General features: G+C 44.5%; 1 protein-coding gene across 1 annotated transcript in view; it reads right to left on the bottom strand.

Annotated features, from left to right (window-relative positions):
• The window catches only part of ADAMTS3 (ADAM metallopeptidase with thrombospondin type 1 motif 3), a 194,825-nt gene that overhangs the window by 18,996 nt on the left and 156,192 nt on the right, over positions 1-19,637 (bottom strand). The window contains 10 exon segments of the mRNA XM_048847260.2: positions 114-237; positions 1,237-1,370; positions 3,364-3,539; positions 4,513-4,658; positions 5,771-5,884; positions 6,300-6,432; positions 8,795-8,938; positions 9,983-10,088; positions 11,376-11,532; positions 14,330-14,413. Of these exon segments, the coding sequence (XP_048703217.2) occupies positions 114-237; positions 1,237-1,370; positions 3,364-3,539; positions 4,513-4,658; positions 5,771-5,884; positions 6,300-6,432; positions 8,795-8,938; positions 9,983-10,088; positions 11,376-11,532; positions 14,330-14,413 (1,318 nt within the window).

Below are 19,637 nucleotides of genomic sequence, written 5' to 3'. Positions count from 1 at the left end.
AGTCTTGCAACTTTGTTTAAGCAGGTGAGGATACGTTTTTCTAACCAGTCTATATTAATGAACACTAATGACAACATGGCATATATCTGGGTGCATGAAAGTGCTCAGCCTACCGGGTTTTTTGGGAGTTCGGGTAAAGGTCCCTTTGACCGTTCGGCAATGAGAATTATCTCCACCGCAGACCCCACATTTATCTTCAACTTTGTTGGAACCGATTTCCTTGTCACAGCCCACTTTCTGGAGAGAGGAGAGTAAGAGGAGCATTGGGTTTTTTATTTTCCCCATTATAAATATCACTGTGGAAAGGAAAGTTCACCCAACAACTGATGTAATCAAATATAAAAATACTTGAAAGACTGAGATTGAATAACACAGTGAAAGCTATGAACTGATTCCTGTATTAAACCCACTACTAAAATGGATTATAAAAAAAGGAACAGGCAACAGAGAAATTCAGGCAGAATTTCTTTTCACTTAGAATCATAGAAACATAGGGCTGGAAGGAACCTCAAGAGGTCATCAAGTCTAGCCCCTACACTGTGGTGGGACCAAGTAAACCTTGACAGGTGTTTGTCCAACATGCTCTTGAAAACCTTCAATGATGGGATTCCACAATCTCCCTTGGAAGCCCATCCCAGAGCTTAACTGCCCTGAGAGTTAGAAAAAAGAAAAGGAGTACTTGTGGCACCTTAGAGACTAACCAATTTATTTGAGCATGAGCTTTCGTGAGCTACAGCTCACTTCATCAGATGCATACTGTGGAAACTGTAGCAGACTTTATATATACACAGAGAATATGAAACAATACCTCCTCTATCTAACCTAAATCTCCCTTGCTGCAGATCAAGCCCATTACTTCTTGTCCTACCTTCAGTGGACATGGAGACCAATTAATCACCGTCCTCTTCATAAGAGCCCTTAACATATTTGAAGAGGACGGTGATCAATTAAGCTGTTATTACACACAAAAATGTATCAAAAAAGCAGTAGAAGCAACTGGCTTAAAAAGAATTATTTAGACAATCAGAGTATTTGTAAGAAATAAACCTGTAGTATAACTATGATTTTAATTAAAATTGGGGGCTCCTGGAAAATATGATTTGGTGAACATTTCATGTTCAGAAAATCCATATCATATGCTGTTTGTTGAATAGTACGGTATTTGATCAGCTCTAATTATGATTATCCAATAACGCTGTACAATCAACAAAACAATCATAAGTAAATTTCACTCACCACACACTCTCCCCGCACACAAATGCTGTATGGATCTTTATAAGAACAGCGAGTCCCGTCATGTGCCAGCTGTTTCATATAAGCAACATCTCCAGTTTCTTTGGACTGGCAGTATAAGTGGCATCTTTTGTTGGCTGAATAACAGGGAAATAGTGTTAACTGTGTGTATTTCAACAACCCAAACATGCTTTAGAAAACAAATAACCAAACCCCACAAAGTTTTAAATCAGTAACAACAGGAATGCTGTATGGGGTAAATAAAAAGGAGCCTTAGACAGCTGTGAAACCTTGTGCCTGAATTCAGATGCTTGGTGCTCAATTCTCCGCATGAGGTACACTAATTATTATTATTAGCTTTCATATGTGTAATGTTTCTAGTCCTTTGAGAGGCTAAGCACCCTCAGTTCTCATGGAAATCAACTCCCTTGGACAGGATTGCACAGGACTAGGCCTGAAACTATTCCAAAAGCAGCTATCCGCTCTGATCCCAACTGAAAGGCAGGGTCAGTATAAGATATTGCTGAGTGGCAGAATAATCTAGGCCAGGAGTTTCAAAAGAGCCTATGGGAATTAGGCACCTAACTCCCTTAAGTTCCTTTGAAACCCCCCAGCCCTAACCATATTTCTAGATGTCATCTAATTTCATATTCAAAATACTATAAAACTGTATTCTACAAGATAAAACATAGAGAACAAATTGCTGGCAGCAACCCAGAGAGTTCTGTGGTACCTTTTGCTGGTCTGACAATCCAATTTTTATATTTGCATCTGCCATTGTTCACTATAATTAACCGAAAGGGGAAAGGTTAACTGGTGTTAATAATAGACAAGGTCTGCTAGGCTCTGGTTGGGGAGTATAGAAAAGTGGAAAAAATACTGAAGAGATTTTAAAGCAATGCCATTAGGACAGCACATTTGTTAATTTGAGCTGATGTGGACGAGAGCACCAGGAATGATTAGACAACAGGCATGGCTACACTTGCAGATGTAGAGCGCTGTGAGTTAAACCAGCCTTCGTGGAGTGCAGTAGGGAAAGTGCTGCAGTCTGTCCACACTGACAGCTACAAGCGCACTGGCATGGCCACATTAGCTGCTCTTGCAACAGCCACAGAGAGCGGTGCATTGTGGTAGCTATCCCAGCATGCAAGTGGCTGCAGTGTGCTTTTCAAATGGGGGTGGGGTGGAGTGTGACAGGGAGTGTGTTGTGTGTATGTGGGGGGAGAGAGAGTGGGCTTATGGGGGGCCTGAGAGCATGTCAGCATGCTGTCTTGTAAGTTCAGACAGCAGCACACCTCTCCTCCCCCTGCCCCCCCCACAGCATTCCAAAGTAATGATTGCTTTGTCTCGGAGCAAATAAGCAGCCGGCTGTCAGAAACAGAACTTTCAAAGGGCATGTCTGCATTCCTACAGTGATTCCACAACAATGAGAAGAGTGGCCACTTGACTTAAGGGGATTATGGGATGTTTCCAGAGGCTGATCAGAGCGCAGTAATGCAACACCTTGTTCACGCTGACGCCCGGGCGTTTCAGCCACTATGCAACAAGTGTTAATCTTCTCGCCGAGGTGGAGTAAAAGGAGCGCTCAAGCCGTGGAGTCAGAACGCTCTACGTGCCTTGCTAGTGTGGACAGGGAGTGAGCTAGGGTGCCCGGGGCTGCTTTAATGCGCTCTAACTTGCAAGTGTAACCAAGCCCCACCTGTCACTCTCATGTAGATATGAGGGAGGGATGCACATTGGTGCTAGGAAGAGCCTTTGAGCATCTGAGCAGAACCTTGTCACACCCTAACCTTAACAGGGCTTGTGCTGAGTGCCTTCAATTCCCACTGGCTCCCACAGCAGGAGCTCAGAGCCCTCAGCACTGTGCAGAATCAAATCCACACCAATGGGAAAGCTGTGAGTACGCTGGGCTTGGGGGGTTACAGCACTGTCTCTGTGGTTACACCCACTATCACTTCATTCTGGACCATCATTTCTCCTCTTTTTATTCTCACCTACTTACATTTTAACACTTATTATTTCTGGAAGTGGCAGAGGCCCGACACCACCTTCAGATCCCGATGTGCTGTACAGCAGAGTGAGATCCCTGCAGGCGATGAGGTTTAAACACAGAAGTGTAACTGCACTTACAATCAGGGTGCTCATAGGGCAGCCAGTGGTGTTTGCTCGTCTGATACTCGAAATGGGCATTACGCTGCTGACACTGCTGTGCTCGGAAGTCCTCAAAGTGCTTTGGACATTCTTCTGTATTGCAAAGCTGATACTCAAAATTGACACTGGCGCAATCTTGACCACCATTGACGGGCCTAAGGGGGAAAAAGGTTTAAAAGGCTTTTAAAACCCTTGAACATCAGGAGTGGAGTGAAAAACAGCTACAGCAAGAGCAGAGGAGCGTCCCACAGCAAAGCATTCATCTTACTTTTCAGGGCCAAATTTTCAAAGGCCGGTGGAATGGGTGAGCTTGTAAAAACACCGGGAGAACAAGTAAATTGCAAAGCTACGCGTTCGCACTTGCAAAGTGACATGTGCGTGTGCTGGTCAGGTAACTAAACGTGCAGCAAGCCCATGCCCAAGCGGGAACTTTTTCAGATGCAATGGTGTGTGCACATTTATAATCAGATAACGTAACTGAAACACAGAGAAAATTCTTGCATTAGTTGTCATCTAACAATAGGTCTTGCAGGCTGTAGATGCCACACTCCACCTTCTCTCCACTCTTTTACATTTCCTAATATCATGTAGATGTTTTTGTCAGTGATTTGTTTCTGGAAATTCTAGAATTCTCCAAAGATGATCCCATCCTCCCAATCCTCTGCAAAGAGACTGGTTGCAGGGGGGTTAGAGTCAATGGAATAAAACGTCCAGTTCTTTGGATGGGGTATGTTGTAACTTTATAGCCCCTCTATGGTGCCCATACAAATCACTGGAATAGCCCCTCTATACAAAGGTTGCAGCACTGGCTCCAGGTAATCTCAGACCCAATGGCCACAACCCTGTGACTCTCTATGCCCTCCCCACAATGCTCAACTCACCCACTGTCTTGTGTGCAGAACTGGCATGGAGCCCAGCTCCACTGAGTTCAGGTGTGTGGCGTCCCTGTGTGCCCTATCTGCAGGTATCCACCAGCCCATGTACAGTAAAACCACTGCACTCCTGCTGCACTGCAGAACTGTGGCAGTCCCTTTGCCCAGGTGTGAATGTCATTCACACTGCATCCTACACCTATAAAAACTCCAGACCAATGGGAAATGCCAGTTCAGGAGAGTCTTCCAGACTTACATTGGATTGTTGCACTGGCGTGTTCTGAAGCGAACGCCGGTACCACAGGTTCGTGAGCAGGAGCCAAACTTTGTCCAGGATCCCCAGTTGCCATCCTGTTTCAGCTGGTTAGCGTTCTTCCACATACAGTGACCTTTATAGCACCACTGAGGAGACCCGGGCGAGAAACAAACAAGTGGAATTACAGCAACCTTACGAACAATGCTCAGGGCTGGATTTTCCTGTAACAATCACCCATTGTAAGGGGCAGCTTGTAGGTGCACTGCCCTAGGCACAGACTAGGCCTCAGACTCGCCGCTCTCGGATGGAGGAAGAGCCTTAAGGAGGAGGGGAGTAGCAGACCTGTGGAGGCTGCTCACCCTTTGTGCTGTGACGCGCAATACAGGTAGGCAGAGCGGGGCAGCATGCATGCGCTGTACACCTGCTTCCTCCCTGGCTCCAGCACGTAGAGCTGGATACAATCCAGCCCTTAGTTAGCCTGACCAGACTCTTTGGTTGTTTCTTTTTGGCCTCCATTCAGCACCAGCATTTTAATTTTTTTGTTTTGTTTTGCAAGATACAACGCCAAAGAGCAGCGTAGGACCTTTTGCTCATACTGTACTGTTTCTAATGTCCATTTACACTGAGATAGAGGGTTAGTCATCCGACAGTGCACTTTTTGCTGCTGGCTATGGCATATTTGGATGGCATAAGCAGCTTCTCTGTATCTCAAAGTACACAGAATTTGCTAAACAAACATTTCTAGGCATGTAAGCTGCTAATTAAAAATGAGAGTTAAAAAGCAGGGACCCACCACTGGCGATATTAAAAGAAAAACAGTTAATCCAGGCACATTAGTACTCCGTTAGCCACAGGATGTCTGGACCGCAAGCACCACCGTTTAAGAGTAACTACTTCAATCCCAGAGTAAGGGCAAAGTCTGCTACAGTGGCTTCCCACTGCTACTTTCTGGGCAGTTTTCAGATGAAACAAGACTCCAAAAATGTAATGCAAAGCCCACAAGAAGACACTGATGCAAGGTTAGCTCTAAAGTTGGGCTTCGATCTTCTGGCTTCCAACACCATTTCATAAAGCACACCACAATCTGAATTGCTCCTAAGATGAGCCCTGAACAGTGCACATTGTATAGTTCCTCCTTCTTCATGACCTTGGCCTCATTCCTCCCACTGAAGTCAGGGAACTTCTGGGATGAAGCCCCCACACGAGATCTATCCTGACAGTTTAAAATAAACAGATACTGAAAACATAATATACTCACTTTCCCAGGGGCACATTCTGTGCCATCGAGTGGAGGCCCTTTCTTAGTCTTACAGAAGTATGGATTGTCTGGATGGCTACACCACAACTGCTTACATGGGTCAAAGGTTCGAAACTGAAATGTATTAACAAGACCAAGACATTTATTCAATGAGATTAACGATCACGTTACTGATATTGTTCATAGCAGCAATCAGGGCATTAACTATCATCACATTTCATTAATGTTAAACACTGGTTAACACTAAGTTGACTACAATACTACCATGATTTAAACACACCACACTGATGTTCCTCCATGAGAATTACTATCAATTTTGGTAAAACTAGGCATTATAGGCTCCTACATTTTCATGAACCCCCCAGAGTGGTCCTAAATGAGTCTGGATACACATTTTACTGGCACTTCAGGCTGTTTCAATTCACTCCGCCTCCCGCAGCCCTCAAAAAAAAAATTATGGCTACTGAAAAGGGTCGAAAGCAACTAGATAAAATGATTTTAATCCTTAGAACAACCACTCTGGACATACCGCTGTGCACATTTTGTAGCCAACACCAAAATCAAAGCGGCATTGTTCATCCATGGAATAATTGATTCCTGGCAGTTCAGGAAGTTTGGGCCAATCGTGTTCAAAGGGGTCATCAAGGAGACAGTCATAGGAGCTGTGGGAAGAGAAACACAGAAAGCCCATGAGAATACTCAGTGATATTTTCCAACCCACATAGTTATTACTGCTTGTTCTCATCCATTAGAATGTGTGTTCACTACAACACAGGACTCTAACTGAACAGGGGATAATAATATTGTGATGGTTCTTGGGGTACCCAGGACTGGGAGTTTCCTTGTTATCCCATTTTCAGCATGAGGGAGTCTTGCTTGGGCCTGGCTGGGAGTTAGCTCCCTAACACTACCTGCCTTTCAAGCGCTCTCCCCTGGGCTATGTCTTTGCCTTGCAGGTTAACAAGAGTTGCATCCCAGTCCTCAAGTCCCTTTGAATCATTCCCCTGTGATATCCAGCCCCTGACACCAACTACTCACAGAAATCCCAAATCCTTTGCCCTGAAGGGAGCAGCGTATCCCACTTTGCCATAAACCACTGCTTCTGTAAACCACACAGCACTTGTGAGCACTTACAATAAAACAAAAGTAGGTTTATTTAAGAAAGACTAAAGGTTTAATTAGAAATCAGAGAAAGTGGTGGCAACAAATGGTTACAACAGAAAACAAAATCATAAAATGCAAACCTAGGTCTACACTAATAATTACCTTTCCTACCTCACAAAGAAGGTTTTCCTCCAAGAAATGCAGAAATGGTTGGTTCCCCAAGAACCAGGATTCAAACATTCATGAAAACATCCCTGCTCCAGAATGGGTTTCCTCAGTGAATGGATACAGAGAGCTTTGCCCATCTCTGTATTATACTAAAAGCAGCCTTTAGTTTCTGTTCACAGGCAGGACCACCCCTGTCTTGTTGTGAAGTTCCTTTTCTTTATCTCCAAGTGGTTCTGATTGTTTGAAGTGGCCTCCGATGGCTTCTCATCAAAAATCCTAGTATTGTGCAAGGGGAAACAATTGCGCCTTGCACTGCATCACCAGCTAAACAGGCTGGGGTGACAACTCTCTCCTGCCTGAATGGGCCATCACCATGACACATTATCCCCTGGTGACTAATTTTTTACTCCCAAGTCCATAAAGCATCCTGTCAGTGTAAATACATGGTTCCTTAAATATTACCCATACCTACATCTCACAGTTATGAATCTTGACAAGTTACAAGCTTTCTGTAAATACCTTACACGGTACTCTTTATAGATAAATATCTGTAAGATATATTTGGTTTAGTGAGTTTGTCATGTCTCAGGTGAGATGAGTTTGCAGAGAACAGAGCCAATGGACCAGTTTGCGAAGCCCTGAATTAGTTCCCTCTCAGGCAACACTCCCATTTAGATCAGTGAGTCAGGACTGAATGGGAATTGTGTGAGGTCTCAGGTATGCAACAGTAAGAGGATAAGGAAAAATGTCAAAATGGCATTAAAAATCACTCTCCATCCTGCTGTGCTTTTATATATATTCATATATGTACAAATTTAAAGATTTTCCTCTTTCTCCAGCCATTTTGCAATTCCCCTTTTCTGCTTTCAGGGCTCCATACTGTCATCGTTTCAAATACACAAACTCCCACTGAGTCAAAGGGAGTATTGTAGTCACAAAAATTTTAGAGTTTGCAAAATCGAGGCGCCTGACCCAAAGTCCACTGAAGTCACTGGAAAGACTCCCATGATTTCAGCGGTTTTGGATCGGGCCCTTTATGAGGAATTGTTGCTGTTGACTTAGCGTGTCTTTAAAAAAGTCAAGATGGAAGCCATGTGGCTGCCAGAAAGGAGATTTGGAAAGTGACTTTTTTTTTTGGTAAGAGATTGTACCTCGAAATGCAACTGTTGTTTTGGTTGTTGATGTTCTGTTAAAGTGCAGGCATATTCATTTGCAGTGGCACCTTTTAAGATTGAATTCCTATTTAAATTTAGAAATCACGAGCATGACTCCATCTCAAATCCATGCACTTATATACAGTGGAGGCCTGTTACTCTTCTCCCCAGCACAGAAGGGATCTAAAGGGCAGAAAAGGTACTGAATCTCTGGCAAGAGTCAGCAGAGAGGACGCAGCACGCTCCCTCGACAGCCATGCTGCCATTAGCCAAGTGCTCCCTGCTCCCCCCATGACATTCAAGGGGGATCAATATCCCACAGGGGGAAGATGGCATTGCAATAAGCATATCAGCCACACAGAGTGGCTCCATCTTCCAGTAGCCTGACATCTCTCCAAAACCTCAGATGCCCCAATTCCACTTGGGCCTGCAGAAAGGAGCTTTTGCAGCTCACAGGGGTCAGGGGATCATGTTGCTCCCTGTCCTGAGATTTCCCTCTTTCTCTCCTCTGCTGAGTACAATGGAAGGAAGCATGTGATCTGACAGCACAAAGTGCTATTTCATGAATAACTACACTTAGACACCAACAGGTCCTTACTGTATGTATCTTTTGAGCTCTTGGCCACTGCACCGGGACCAGTGGTAACGATGAAAGGCAGCCTGCACCAAGGGAGCCATGACGCTCCCCATAGCGGTCTCATCCCCACACCTGTTCCCTTGCCCGTCATGCTCCATTCCCAGCCTGAAACAAAGAGCAGCTGTCAGACGCTACAAAATCTGTGTTGTTCACACCAAAAAAGGCAGGGGAGGGGGGTTAAACAATTCACACTCTGCATAGTTTTGTTAAAAAGGGATTTTGTTTTTACATCCTACAAATACCATTAAATGGGACTCTCTGCTAATGACAAAATACCCATGGATGGACATTAAAGAGTTCCTGAAAGACTGTTTCTTTAATGCATCTCTTCATTGATTTTATTTTTAATTAACTGAACAGAAACCAAAGGGCTTATCTACACTTGAAAGTTAATTCAGATTAAGGTAGGCTGTGAATTTAAAGCAAAATAAATATTCCTCAGTAACCCATGTGTGGACACACTTATTCTGGATTAAGAGTATGTTATTCTAGTTTAGTTAAAACACAATGGAATAGCTATTCCTGAATAACTCCATGCGTAGACAAACCCTAAGTTTAGGATGATCCATGCTTATATTCTTGATGTTAAAACAAACAGGCAAATAGAGATAAATCTCCATTTATCACAAATAGAGGACCACTTGTTCACAAAATCATGTGTCCACTTTTGCACACTCATTTACCACAAGAGTGAGGAACCTGGACTACTAATTTTAAAAATCAGACTCTGAGTGACATTAATTCATCCAGCTGGCTAACGGAGATATTTTATTGAACAAACCATTCCAGACTTAATTTCCCCAAATTTGCCACAGCTGATAAATATATAATAGCATTTAGTGAAGCAACAGGTAGAAGTCCGTGTCGCTTGACAAACCAGTCACTGTTGAATGCAATGCATCAAAACAGTATTCCAATGCCTTCCATTTTTAACTTAGATATAAAAGTCCACCACATGGAATTTTACAAGATAAGATTTTGTCCCGCATTTACCTCTTCATTGATTAAAGCTCCTGTGAATGCCAAAGGAATAAGAAATAAAAGGAGATTTGCCATGCGCATAGCCCCCATGAGAATAAAACTGTTTTGTGCAAGCAGGAGAAGAAGCCCCGTGCTTTATGTTGCTCAGGTTGTAATAGTAAGACTTACACATGACCAGTTTCATGGGCAACTACAAAAGCTGAAGAAAACCCATCCTCATGGTTGAGAGTGCAGCTTCTTACAGGGTGACACATGCCAGTGACGGGAGCGTATCCTGTTGAGAGCAATACAGTTTGGGTTTGTTTCCTTTCATTTTTTTTTTATTAGATAACCCACAAGATTTACTGTTTTTGCCTATAAAGACCCATTGTGAAGGAGTAGTTAGCTATATGCTTCCCTGCAGCAAGATCAGGCTAGGTCAGCTGCAAACGTCCATCTGTATCTGAGTGGGAGAGGAGGTTGATGAACTTCTTTTGGAATGTGATCGTCTTGGATTCCTTCGTAGTTATTGTCTTGATGTCCAATTTCTCTACCCACTTTAAAGCAGTTTTTCTCATTAAATGACTACCACACAGATTAAAGTGCTGTGACAAACCTAAGAGCCACGCCTGGTTTATTAGCAATCTACATTGTTCTCTAGACATTTACATGTTTACCACCAAAATTCATGAAATGATGTTCCAGTCTAACTTGGAGGCAAAGTTTTCAGCAATAGCCTTTTTTGTCATGCTGATATTAATATTTTCAGTTTTAGTCTAGGTCCCTTTTCGTGTTGTCTGTCTTTTTGTCAGCAACGTCTGAAGTCTTCCTCAAGGGAGGAAATCTCCACCTTCATCTATTAGGATAGACGTACAAATTTAGGCCAAATTTTTCAAAAGCACCTATTAGTTTTGGGTCTTCCAGTTTTTGGGAGGCTGACTTGAGACACCTTAGTCTTGGTTGGGAGAAGTGGTGAGATCTCAGCTCCAACTAAGGAGAATGGCAGATGTTCGGCTCCTTTGAAAATAAAGCCCATAGTGTCTCAAGTTGGGCATTCAAAACATGGTGCTCTTTTCATGAACAGCTATGGGTACTGGAAGTGTATTTCACCTCATGTGGGTTTGTGCTAGCCGATAATGTGAATTTTACAAAAGAATGTACAATTGACACCACAGTGGTCAATTACATAAACCACATGAAGTTGTTGCTGCTCAATGATTGGTTAACATATGTAACTAATACATATGTCTACAAGAGAAAGTTGCACTGTTAACTTGAGGAGTGATTTTAAACAGATTTAGTTGAACTGATGCAAACCACTCCATGGAAAATCTTCTCTCTAAGTGGGGTTTGTTACCATTTAGCTTAAGCTGGTGTTGATGTTAAACTGGAATATGAGTGTCTTACAGGGGTTTGCACTGTTTTAACTAAATTAGTTCAAACACTTGCTTAAGTGCTTTGCTGAATCCTAACCTATGCTCCCTAATTTTTTCAGATCAATCAACACAACTTTCACATTTTCCCCCTTTCTTTCATGCATTATTAAAAAACAAATAATTCTGCTACAGACTGGTTGCTTTACCTTGCATACCAGCAGGCCCAAAATCTTGCCTGGTTAAAAAAATGGCATGATCATGATGCTCAGAATGATTGGGATCCGACTTCTGTTGCTGGTAGGCCCAGCGGCAAACATTCTCCAGGCTTCTTGAGGGGTTTCCCCTTTCAATCAAGCTGACAGACTAGAAGAGAGAAATAAATGCGAATCAAGAAGCTTAGCGGTGTGTTCCCTGAACTTGGCGTCAGGACATTTAAAACAATTATTTTCTCGTAAGGTTTGCCTACCAGGTGAGTTAGTGAATGGCAAGCCAGGGTGCAAATCTACAGCACACTAGCTTCTTATGCACTAACTCACCATTTGGACCGTGCTACAGTGCACTAGAAGTTCTGTAGTGTCTCAAAGCACACCCTGGAGCTTTTAGTGCGCTATAGCAGGGTCTAGACACCGAGTTAGTACGCGGCAAGCTAGTGTGCTGTAGATTCACAGCCTGGCTTGTCACACACCCCCTTTGGACAAGCCCCCAGGGAGCTCCTCTCAGAGCACTGAGCAATCACTCTTTTCACTCCTCCCCAGCTCATGCCAGCCTTTTGCCCCATCGAGTTGCTCCACAGCTCATGTACAATATTCCCGGTGGGCTCGATTCACCACTGTCTGCACGCTGGTGCCGTCATTTGCCCCTGAGCAAAGTGGGTGCAAAAAGCCACCACATCAGAACAACGGCCTTTTACAAGGACTCTGCACAAGTGTTAATGACTACACAAAAGCCAAGGTCATGGGGAATCAGGGCAATCAGAGAGGATCATTAACAAGGTGTTTCCTCCCAGCTGCCAGCACCCCTGGTTTGATTGCAGGCCATCAGGCCAGTTTTGTTGGCTTGCACGTAAGGGACTTTTGAGAAAACACCACAAGTGTTTATATTCTGTATAAAAATAACAGTCTTTTTGTATAAAACGTAATGTGGAGGGCAAACACACAAACGATACAGCTACTACAGCAGGACAATTTTAATCCCACAGCTGGGAGCTGCTTACATTTTAAGCCGCTAGAAGAGAATGTGCCATTTGCTTAAGATAAACTAGAGTGCAGGGACACACACAGTCTACGGTAATCTGCAAAGAAAGTCTGAAATGATAAAAAACATACGGGACAGATCTTCAGCTGGGGCAAATCCATGTAGCTCCAGTGGACCTACGCTGATGTACACAAGATGAAGATCTGGTCCCTCTGAGTCCTGTCTGGCTCCTGCTACACTATATACACAAGCTCTGTGTGTTCAGAGTAATATTTAACCATCAAGGAAACACAGAAATGGTCTTTTCACCTACCTAAGCTTAATGCCCCATTGAAATGGAAGGATGGGAGCTTTACCAAACATGGAACAGACCTGGATGCTTCCTTTTGGCTTTTGAATAATGTAATAAGCATTTGTTGCAAAGCCCTCTAAGTGCTTTTTAAGAGGAAAATCAATGTAAAATATATTAAGATTACCCAGGGCAGACCATGGGGGAGCTCAGCATGATCTGGGGGGAAGGGAAGGAGGCACAAACTGTTCTTGTAAAAAGGAAATAACTTCCTAATTATCAACATGGCGAGGATATGCTGGCATGCTGCAAATGGCAAAGAAGACATCCTTTGCTTTGACAGCAATTGGCTTGATTCACTAAGGTCTTCTGCTGGCAGAAACTCAGTGTAATGGCGTAGCACCTACATCTCACAAGTGCCCCTTCTGGTCATGTGTCTGCAGTCTTTAAACAGTCCCAGCTCTGGTGTTGGGCTTACCCCGAGGGCTTCCTCCCTGGAGGCAATGGTTTTCCCCTCTTGGTATGTTCTGGCCACAGTTCTGCAGCTGGGCCTCTTAACAGTTCAGTTCCTCTTCTGGGAGTTTATTGCTCTCCGATTATAGGCCACTTCCCCAGTGGCCTATGGGGGGCGGGGTCCCCCAGTCCCTGCCAGCACTGAGCTGTCCATGGTGCTGCAGTTCCCTCTGGCCAGCCAGGAACACCAGCTGCACCCCTCTGGCTCCAGCGAGGGACTGTCTCTGGCTCTGCAGCTCCTTTTTATATGGCCTTCCTGGGTCCTGACTGGTTACTGCCTACAGCTTCTCTGCTTGGCTAGCCCTTTGCAGCCTCCTCCTGATTGGCCTCCCCTTGTCTCGCTAGGCTGCTCAGAGGACTTCCCTCCACTGCTCCTTTTCTGGGATGGGTGTGGCAGGTCCCTGAGGCCTCCAGCAGGGGACCTCTGGTCGTAGTCCACCCCATCACACTCAGGCAGTGGACTCTGATGAAACAAAGTCCGCCCAGAGGGGTTTGCAATCGTACAAGGCATCAGCAACCCATTCTGCCAAGGGGGCTCTTCTGCCAATCCCTAAAGTAGGTGGCACTGGCAAGGGAAGGACATAGACAGAACACATATTAGGAGAATCTCTCATGCAGCTGGGCTCCTATGAAGACTGTTCTCTCCTGGGGGGCATATCTCCTCAGTCACAGCTGCCACCCAAGTATTAAGGAGGATGCAGACTAAAACCGTCAGCACCATGTAGGCCAAATCAAGCCCAGCATACGTAGCGTGAAGGAGAATTTGAACAAAGTGGACTGGTATCACAGGAGAAGGGATATTCTGCATAAGGAGCATTTCATTGGCTTACATCCTCCCAGCTTGAGAGAGACCAAAAGTTACCCTCATCTTCCAGCTGTTGGCGTTTGGTGAGAAACGAGTCAGGAAGGGGCACAAGAACAGGTGTGTCAGCATCACAACAGGCGCTCTTGTACGCGGCCTCGGAGAAGAGAAGAGAATTCACCAGTTTTGGGCTGAGGCAAACAGGTGACGTAGCTCTCAGAAACTGCCCTGCCGCTACCTGCGGTGCAGGACCCCCGTCTCCGCTGCTGCCAGTCCAGCAGAAGCCACCAGCACCAAATTAACTGACACAGAAACAGAATTGTGACGATTAAGATGCAGCACTCACTGACATGCCTTTTTACCTTCGCATACCCCAGCATTATCATTCGCACCAGCACCACGTTTATGTGGACACCAAGGGATTCATCGTGGTAAATTTCATTCACCTAAGAATGAGGGGAAAAGAAAAAGATAGATAAAACAAGTCACATAGAGAGGATATTAAAGTGCATGTACAATTATAGAACTCTCACACTTACAGAGTTATATTTGCTCGTAAGGAAGTAGAATTCAAGTCTTAAAATGTTTCCATGCACGTTACAATTCCAGTTGTAACAAACCTTCTCATAGAAGAACTTGATCAAAACCAACAGATGTCAATGGGATGACTACAGTTGACTTTAATGGACTTTGGATCAGGCCCATAGTGAAATTGTTCTTTGAAAAAAATGATTTGTCTAAGTTCTGAACCTGCGAACACTTAAGCACATGCTTAACTTTACTCACGTGAGTAGTCCCATTGAAGTAAATGAGATTATTCACATGAGAAAACTTAGGCATGTGCAAGATTGGGGCCTATCAGAGGGTATCACTGAGGATATTTTTTATTTTCTTTATTTTGATTTAAAACTCACAGCGGGATTGTAAAACAAGTAAAGTTTGCAATGATATAAAACAATTACAGTCCACAGCCATAAAAATGGTTCATGTCACTCATCGCCCACCAGTGCAAAAAACCCGTCAGCTGTACCTTATATCCCACAACCACTTGGTCCGCAAGCATTTTAGAGAATTGACTGTGTATAATTCATATGGCACAAAACACCCCTGGGTATATTTATTATTATTTCCTGGGGCTTTCCATCATCGTCAGAGTGGCTCTTTTGCTGCCCCATGATTTCTTTCCCCTTCCAGTCCACATGGATACCTCAAGTGTGCCATCTGGCCATTTGAACTGAGGATGCGTTCCAGCATCTGTCCCCAATTGCTTTGTCTAGCGAACGTCTAACATCAGTTAGGTCAAATGCTTTGGATTACTACATGAGTTGGGAAAAAGCTGGGGTATTTTTTATTTTAAAAAAGGCATTTTATTAAAATTCTACACCCAGTGGGCCAAACTCTGCAAACCTCACTCAAGCAAATTTTGTCAATGTCTGTGAGAGGTTTTCCCTCAGTAAATACTTCAGGATTCAGCTTACTATCTGCTTCTGTCTGGAGAAAGACATGAAAAACTAGGCAGCAACCCTACACACACTTATGCATGTGCTTAATTTGAAGGGTCTGAGTAATCCTGCTGACTGCAAACTAAGCTTAAACTCAATGGGAAAAGGACTTTCAAATCCCTTAAGTGGCTTTGAAATTCTCAGCTGGAAGTTTTAAAGTCAACAGCATTGCCAGAAGAGAGAGGCATAAGCACTGCACCACAGCTGGTCTATCACTGATACCCTCAAATATACTCCATTTCTCTAAATCAACATGTTCCAGCTAAAAACCCTTTAATCGTATGAAAACATACAACATCTAAGCATTTTAGTTGGGGCTGGTCCTGCTTTGAGCAGGGGGTTGGACTAGATGACCTCCTGAGGTCTCTTCCAACCCTGATCTGCTAGGATTCTATGATTTTGGAAGATGAGTTACTATATAAAAACAACGTCTGTCAATCTATGCCAACACCATAGGCACCAACTCTGTGGATGCTCCAAGGCTGGAGCAGCCACGGAAAAAAACAGTGGTGCTCAGCACTCACCAGTCACCTGCCGATCAGCTGTTCGGCAGCAGGCGCTCGGGGGAAGAGCCGGAGCAGGGGCAGGAAGAGGCGGAGTGAGGGTGGGGCCTTGGGGGAAGGGGAGGACTGGGGGCAGAGCGGGGATGGAGCACCCACCTGGAAAAATGAAAGTCAGAGCCTGTGACAAACACCCACCCAAAAATGAATCTCATGATACCACAAGACTCCAGTTCCAAACGGCAGTAGAAATTACACAGGGAAGAAGTAGTTGCATTGCTCTTAAGCCCCCTTTGCAAAACAATTTATGAATCTGCACAAAATGCCAAATTTTACTCTTGGAGGGCTCTAGTGGAAGCTGCACTCAAGGGTGGGATTTTGCCCTAATAATTTCTTTAGAAGAAACTAACACTCCTGTCCATGGTTAAAGGTAAAAGAAGACAAAAAATTGGGGACATGTTATGAAAGGGATTGAGAATTATATAGGTGGGTCAAAATTTCCTTTTTCCTGAACCAATGGTATGTCTGCGAGTGTAGGGGGAGGAGGTCAAAGAAAGTCTTCTCCCACAGGTATAAATTATGGGTTAGAACATCTGCAGATCATAAATAAAGTTACTCATCCTCCTCAAATGAAATAAATAAATATGTTATGGACTAATTGATGCAAAATAAATAGCAGTACTCAGAAGGAGATTGATATATTTGTACATAATTAAAGAGGTTTTTTTTAGTCAGGCTAAAAAGAGACATTCCTTGCACAGGGGGAAAAGAGTGCCATTCAGCGTTGTCCAGTCTGTGGGACCTGGCTCAAATATACAGTATGTGGTTCTAAAAAGCAAGACCTTTTAGGACCAGCAGAGAATGAATTGTTGGCAATGCACACAACTCACACCACCTGCCTTATGAAGCAGTTATTGAGGAGTTCGGCGATTTATTTCTCATATTCTCTCTCCTGACGAGGTGCAATATTATAACTCCCCACAATGGATTTTTGTAGTGGAACAAAGAAAGTGTCCTAGTTTCACAATCACTGATAAATGCACCAGCTGATGAACACTCAAGGAATCAACAAACAAAAAGTGATTCATGCCCTTATGCCAGTAGGTAGCAGGCCTCCCTTCGCTGACTCTAGTACTGGTGCCAAGTTCCGGATTGATCTAGAGATGCAAGACCTGTATTTATCTACAACATAGATTTAGCACGGCCTGTCGTAGTTCAAGGTCTCCTCCCCATGTCCCTCTAATGTACATTAAACTAACCTGAAGACACACCTGGAAGGCTGAGAGATTAGTTTGAGTGTCTGACCTTTCTGCTGAGTCTGTCAACAAGAGAAATAACTAGTGCCAAGCACAGCAGTGGTTTTGGTCATGTAAAACCAGTTCTCTAGGAAGTGAAGTTTTCTCACAGGCCACCAAACACCCATGAGAAACTAATCTCTTTCTAACATTACGGTTGGGGCCGAGAGATAACCTAGTCACCTCGAGATGAAAAACTGCTTTGTCCCATCACTAATTCTTGGATGCATCATCCATTTCCCTAGAGCATGGGAAACGTTAAAGCCTTTAAAATGTATGCAGTGCTGTTGTAGCCATGTTGGCCCAGGATATTAGAGAGACAAGGTGGGTGAAGTTATACCTTTCATTGGCCCAACTTCTGTTGGTGAGAGAGACAAGCCTTCGAGCTTATCACAGAGCTCTTCTTCAGGTCTGAGAAATGTACTCATTTTAAAATGGGGCACTTTAACCTGTGGAGGATCCTTCTGACATGTTCCTAAAGAAATGTCATGCATAGGTCACTTCACACTGATTTTCCTGGTTTCCTCACACAGTTATTTTCCCTGAAAGTTCAGATTTTGCAAAAAGCTGTTGCTATATTTTGTACAAAACATCTTTCCTGTACTGTCCAGTACTCTGGAATATACGCTGAATTTAGATTAATCCCCTTTGTTCATTACTCTGTTAGGGCCAAATTCTCTACCCTTGCTCCTGTGGAGCGGTATCTTAGTCCACGAGCTGTCTCATTAAAATCATTGGGTAAAGTATTACTCCACATAAGCCAGAATGGCAGAATCTGACCCTTAGAAACTTAACAATAAAGAGCCAGGTTGGACCTTTAAAACGTGTGCTCAGCAAGGGGCAGGAGTAGCTCTCTCCCCAGAAGCAGAGCAGGGAGGGAGCTGTGATTTGCCACATGAGTTGCAGATTACTTCACCCTCTGCTTTTGTTCAAGTATTTTAAAAAAACAGGTTCGACGGATTGTAGTAGCAATACAAAGGATCCTCCCGAAGCACTACTTGCTGGATGTCCCATGCCTCTCCAAAGACAAAGAACAGGAACATCTCATGTATGACTTAGAAACCAGTGGGAGATTCCAAAAAGGCCCCTGGACTAGCGGTGGGCCCCAGTGATCCCCTGGCCACCCACTTGAACGTACTCCCACCGAAGGTTCCTTAGCAGGGGATGAGTGCCTGAGTGGAGAGTAGTGAGAGTGGCTGGGAAACACAGGCCCCAGCCTTACTCAGAGTCGTGACTCTCTGTCCACTGACCCAGGCAGGGCTGCTCCTGACAGTGCTCGAGCCCGGTGTTGAGTTGCAGAAGGATGCAGTGCAGCCAACGTTGCAGGCTTTCCCCTCAACCATACCGATGGACGCGCAGTTTGAGGCCGTGGAGGCTGACCTGGTACCAAGCACTGCACTGATGTTGCTGGTACCGAGAGCGTCGTCCGCCGCACCGCGGTTGACATTGGCACTGCAAGGCTCAGCAGATCTCTTGCTGCCACAAGCACCTCCAGCGTGGTCGCTAACGAGATGGTCTCAGGACCATATGGTGCTACAGATGTAGAAGATGCTCCCTCAGGCTCTGATCTCCCTGGGGCCTGCCTTGGTGCCGGGGTCAATGGTGCCAGCTTCTGTGGTGCCACACAAGAGGAGTGCTCAAGTCTCAGTTGCAGTCTGCTCTTATCCCCAGGCCTAAAGGACCCTGGGTGGTCTGCTGAGCGGTCTTATGCCTCTTCTTCGGCACTGGGGAGGGGGAGCGGTGTCAGAACTCAGAAGCAGCTTGGAGATGACATGCAGTGGTGACATTAACACAGTGGACACAGAAGGTAAGCAAGAGGAGACTGAATACAAGATCCTGTCTTTGATCCGTGCCACCAATTCCTGTTCAAAGCTTTGTACAGTAAATTGGGATAATTGTTAACCTGTTGATTAGATTTTACCCTCCAAAAATATTTAATAGATTTCAATTGGTATTCTGTTTTTATAAGTGTGATTAATCGTGATTAATTTTTTTTTTTTAGTTAAGCGCAATTAATTGACAGCCCTAATATATATTTATCTGGAATCCACTTTGAGATGCCCATTTCCCTCTGTACGAGCTGAATTTTGCTAAATTAAAGCTGACTTTTTTCATGGTTATCATGGTACAAACACTCTGAAAGCTTGGAAATATACAAATAGCCCAGTGGTCCCCAAACCTTTCAGGGTCGCACCTCGCCTTACCCTTGCCCATTCCTCCCCTGGAGCTGGGGCTGTGGCTCCTGGGGGAGGGGAATGTGGATGGGGTAAGGGGGACGAGGCTGGGGAGAGGGCTGGATCAGAGCTGGGAGCAGAGCAGAGCTGGGGGGCGCTCCCTCCCCGCTCCCCAGTGGTGGCCTCCGAACATTCCTCT

This window comes from Caretta caretta, chromosome 4, assembly GCF_965140235.1.
Source record: "Caretta caretta isolate rCarCar2 chromosome 4, rCarCar1.hap1, whole genome shotgun sequence".
Classification (NCBI taxonomy): domain Eukaryota; kingdom Metazoa; phylum Chordata; order Testudines; family Cheloniidae; genus Caretta; species Caretta caretta.
This window is presented reverse-complemented; position numbering and strand designations above follow the sequence as displayed.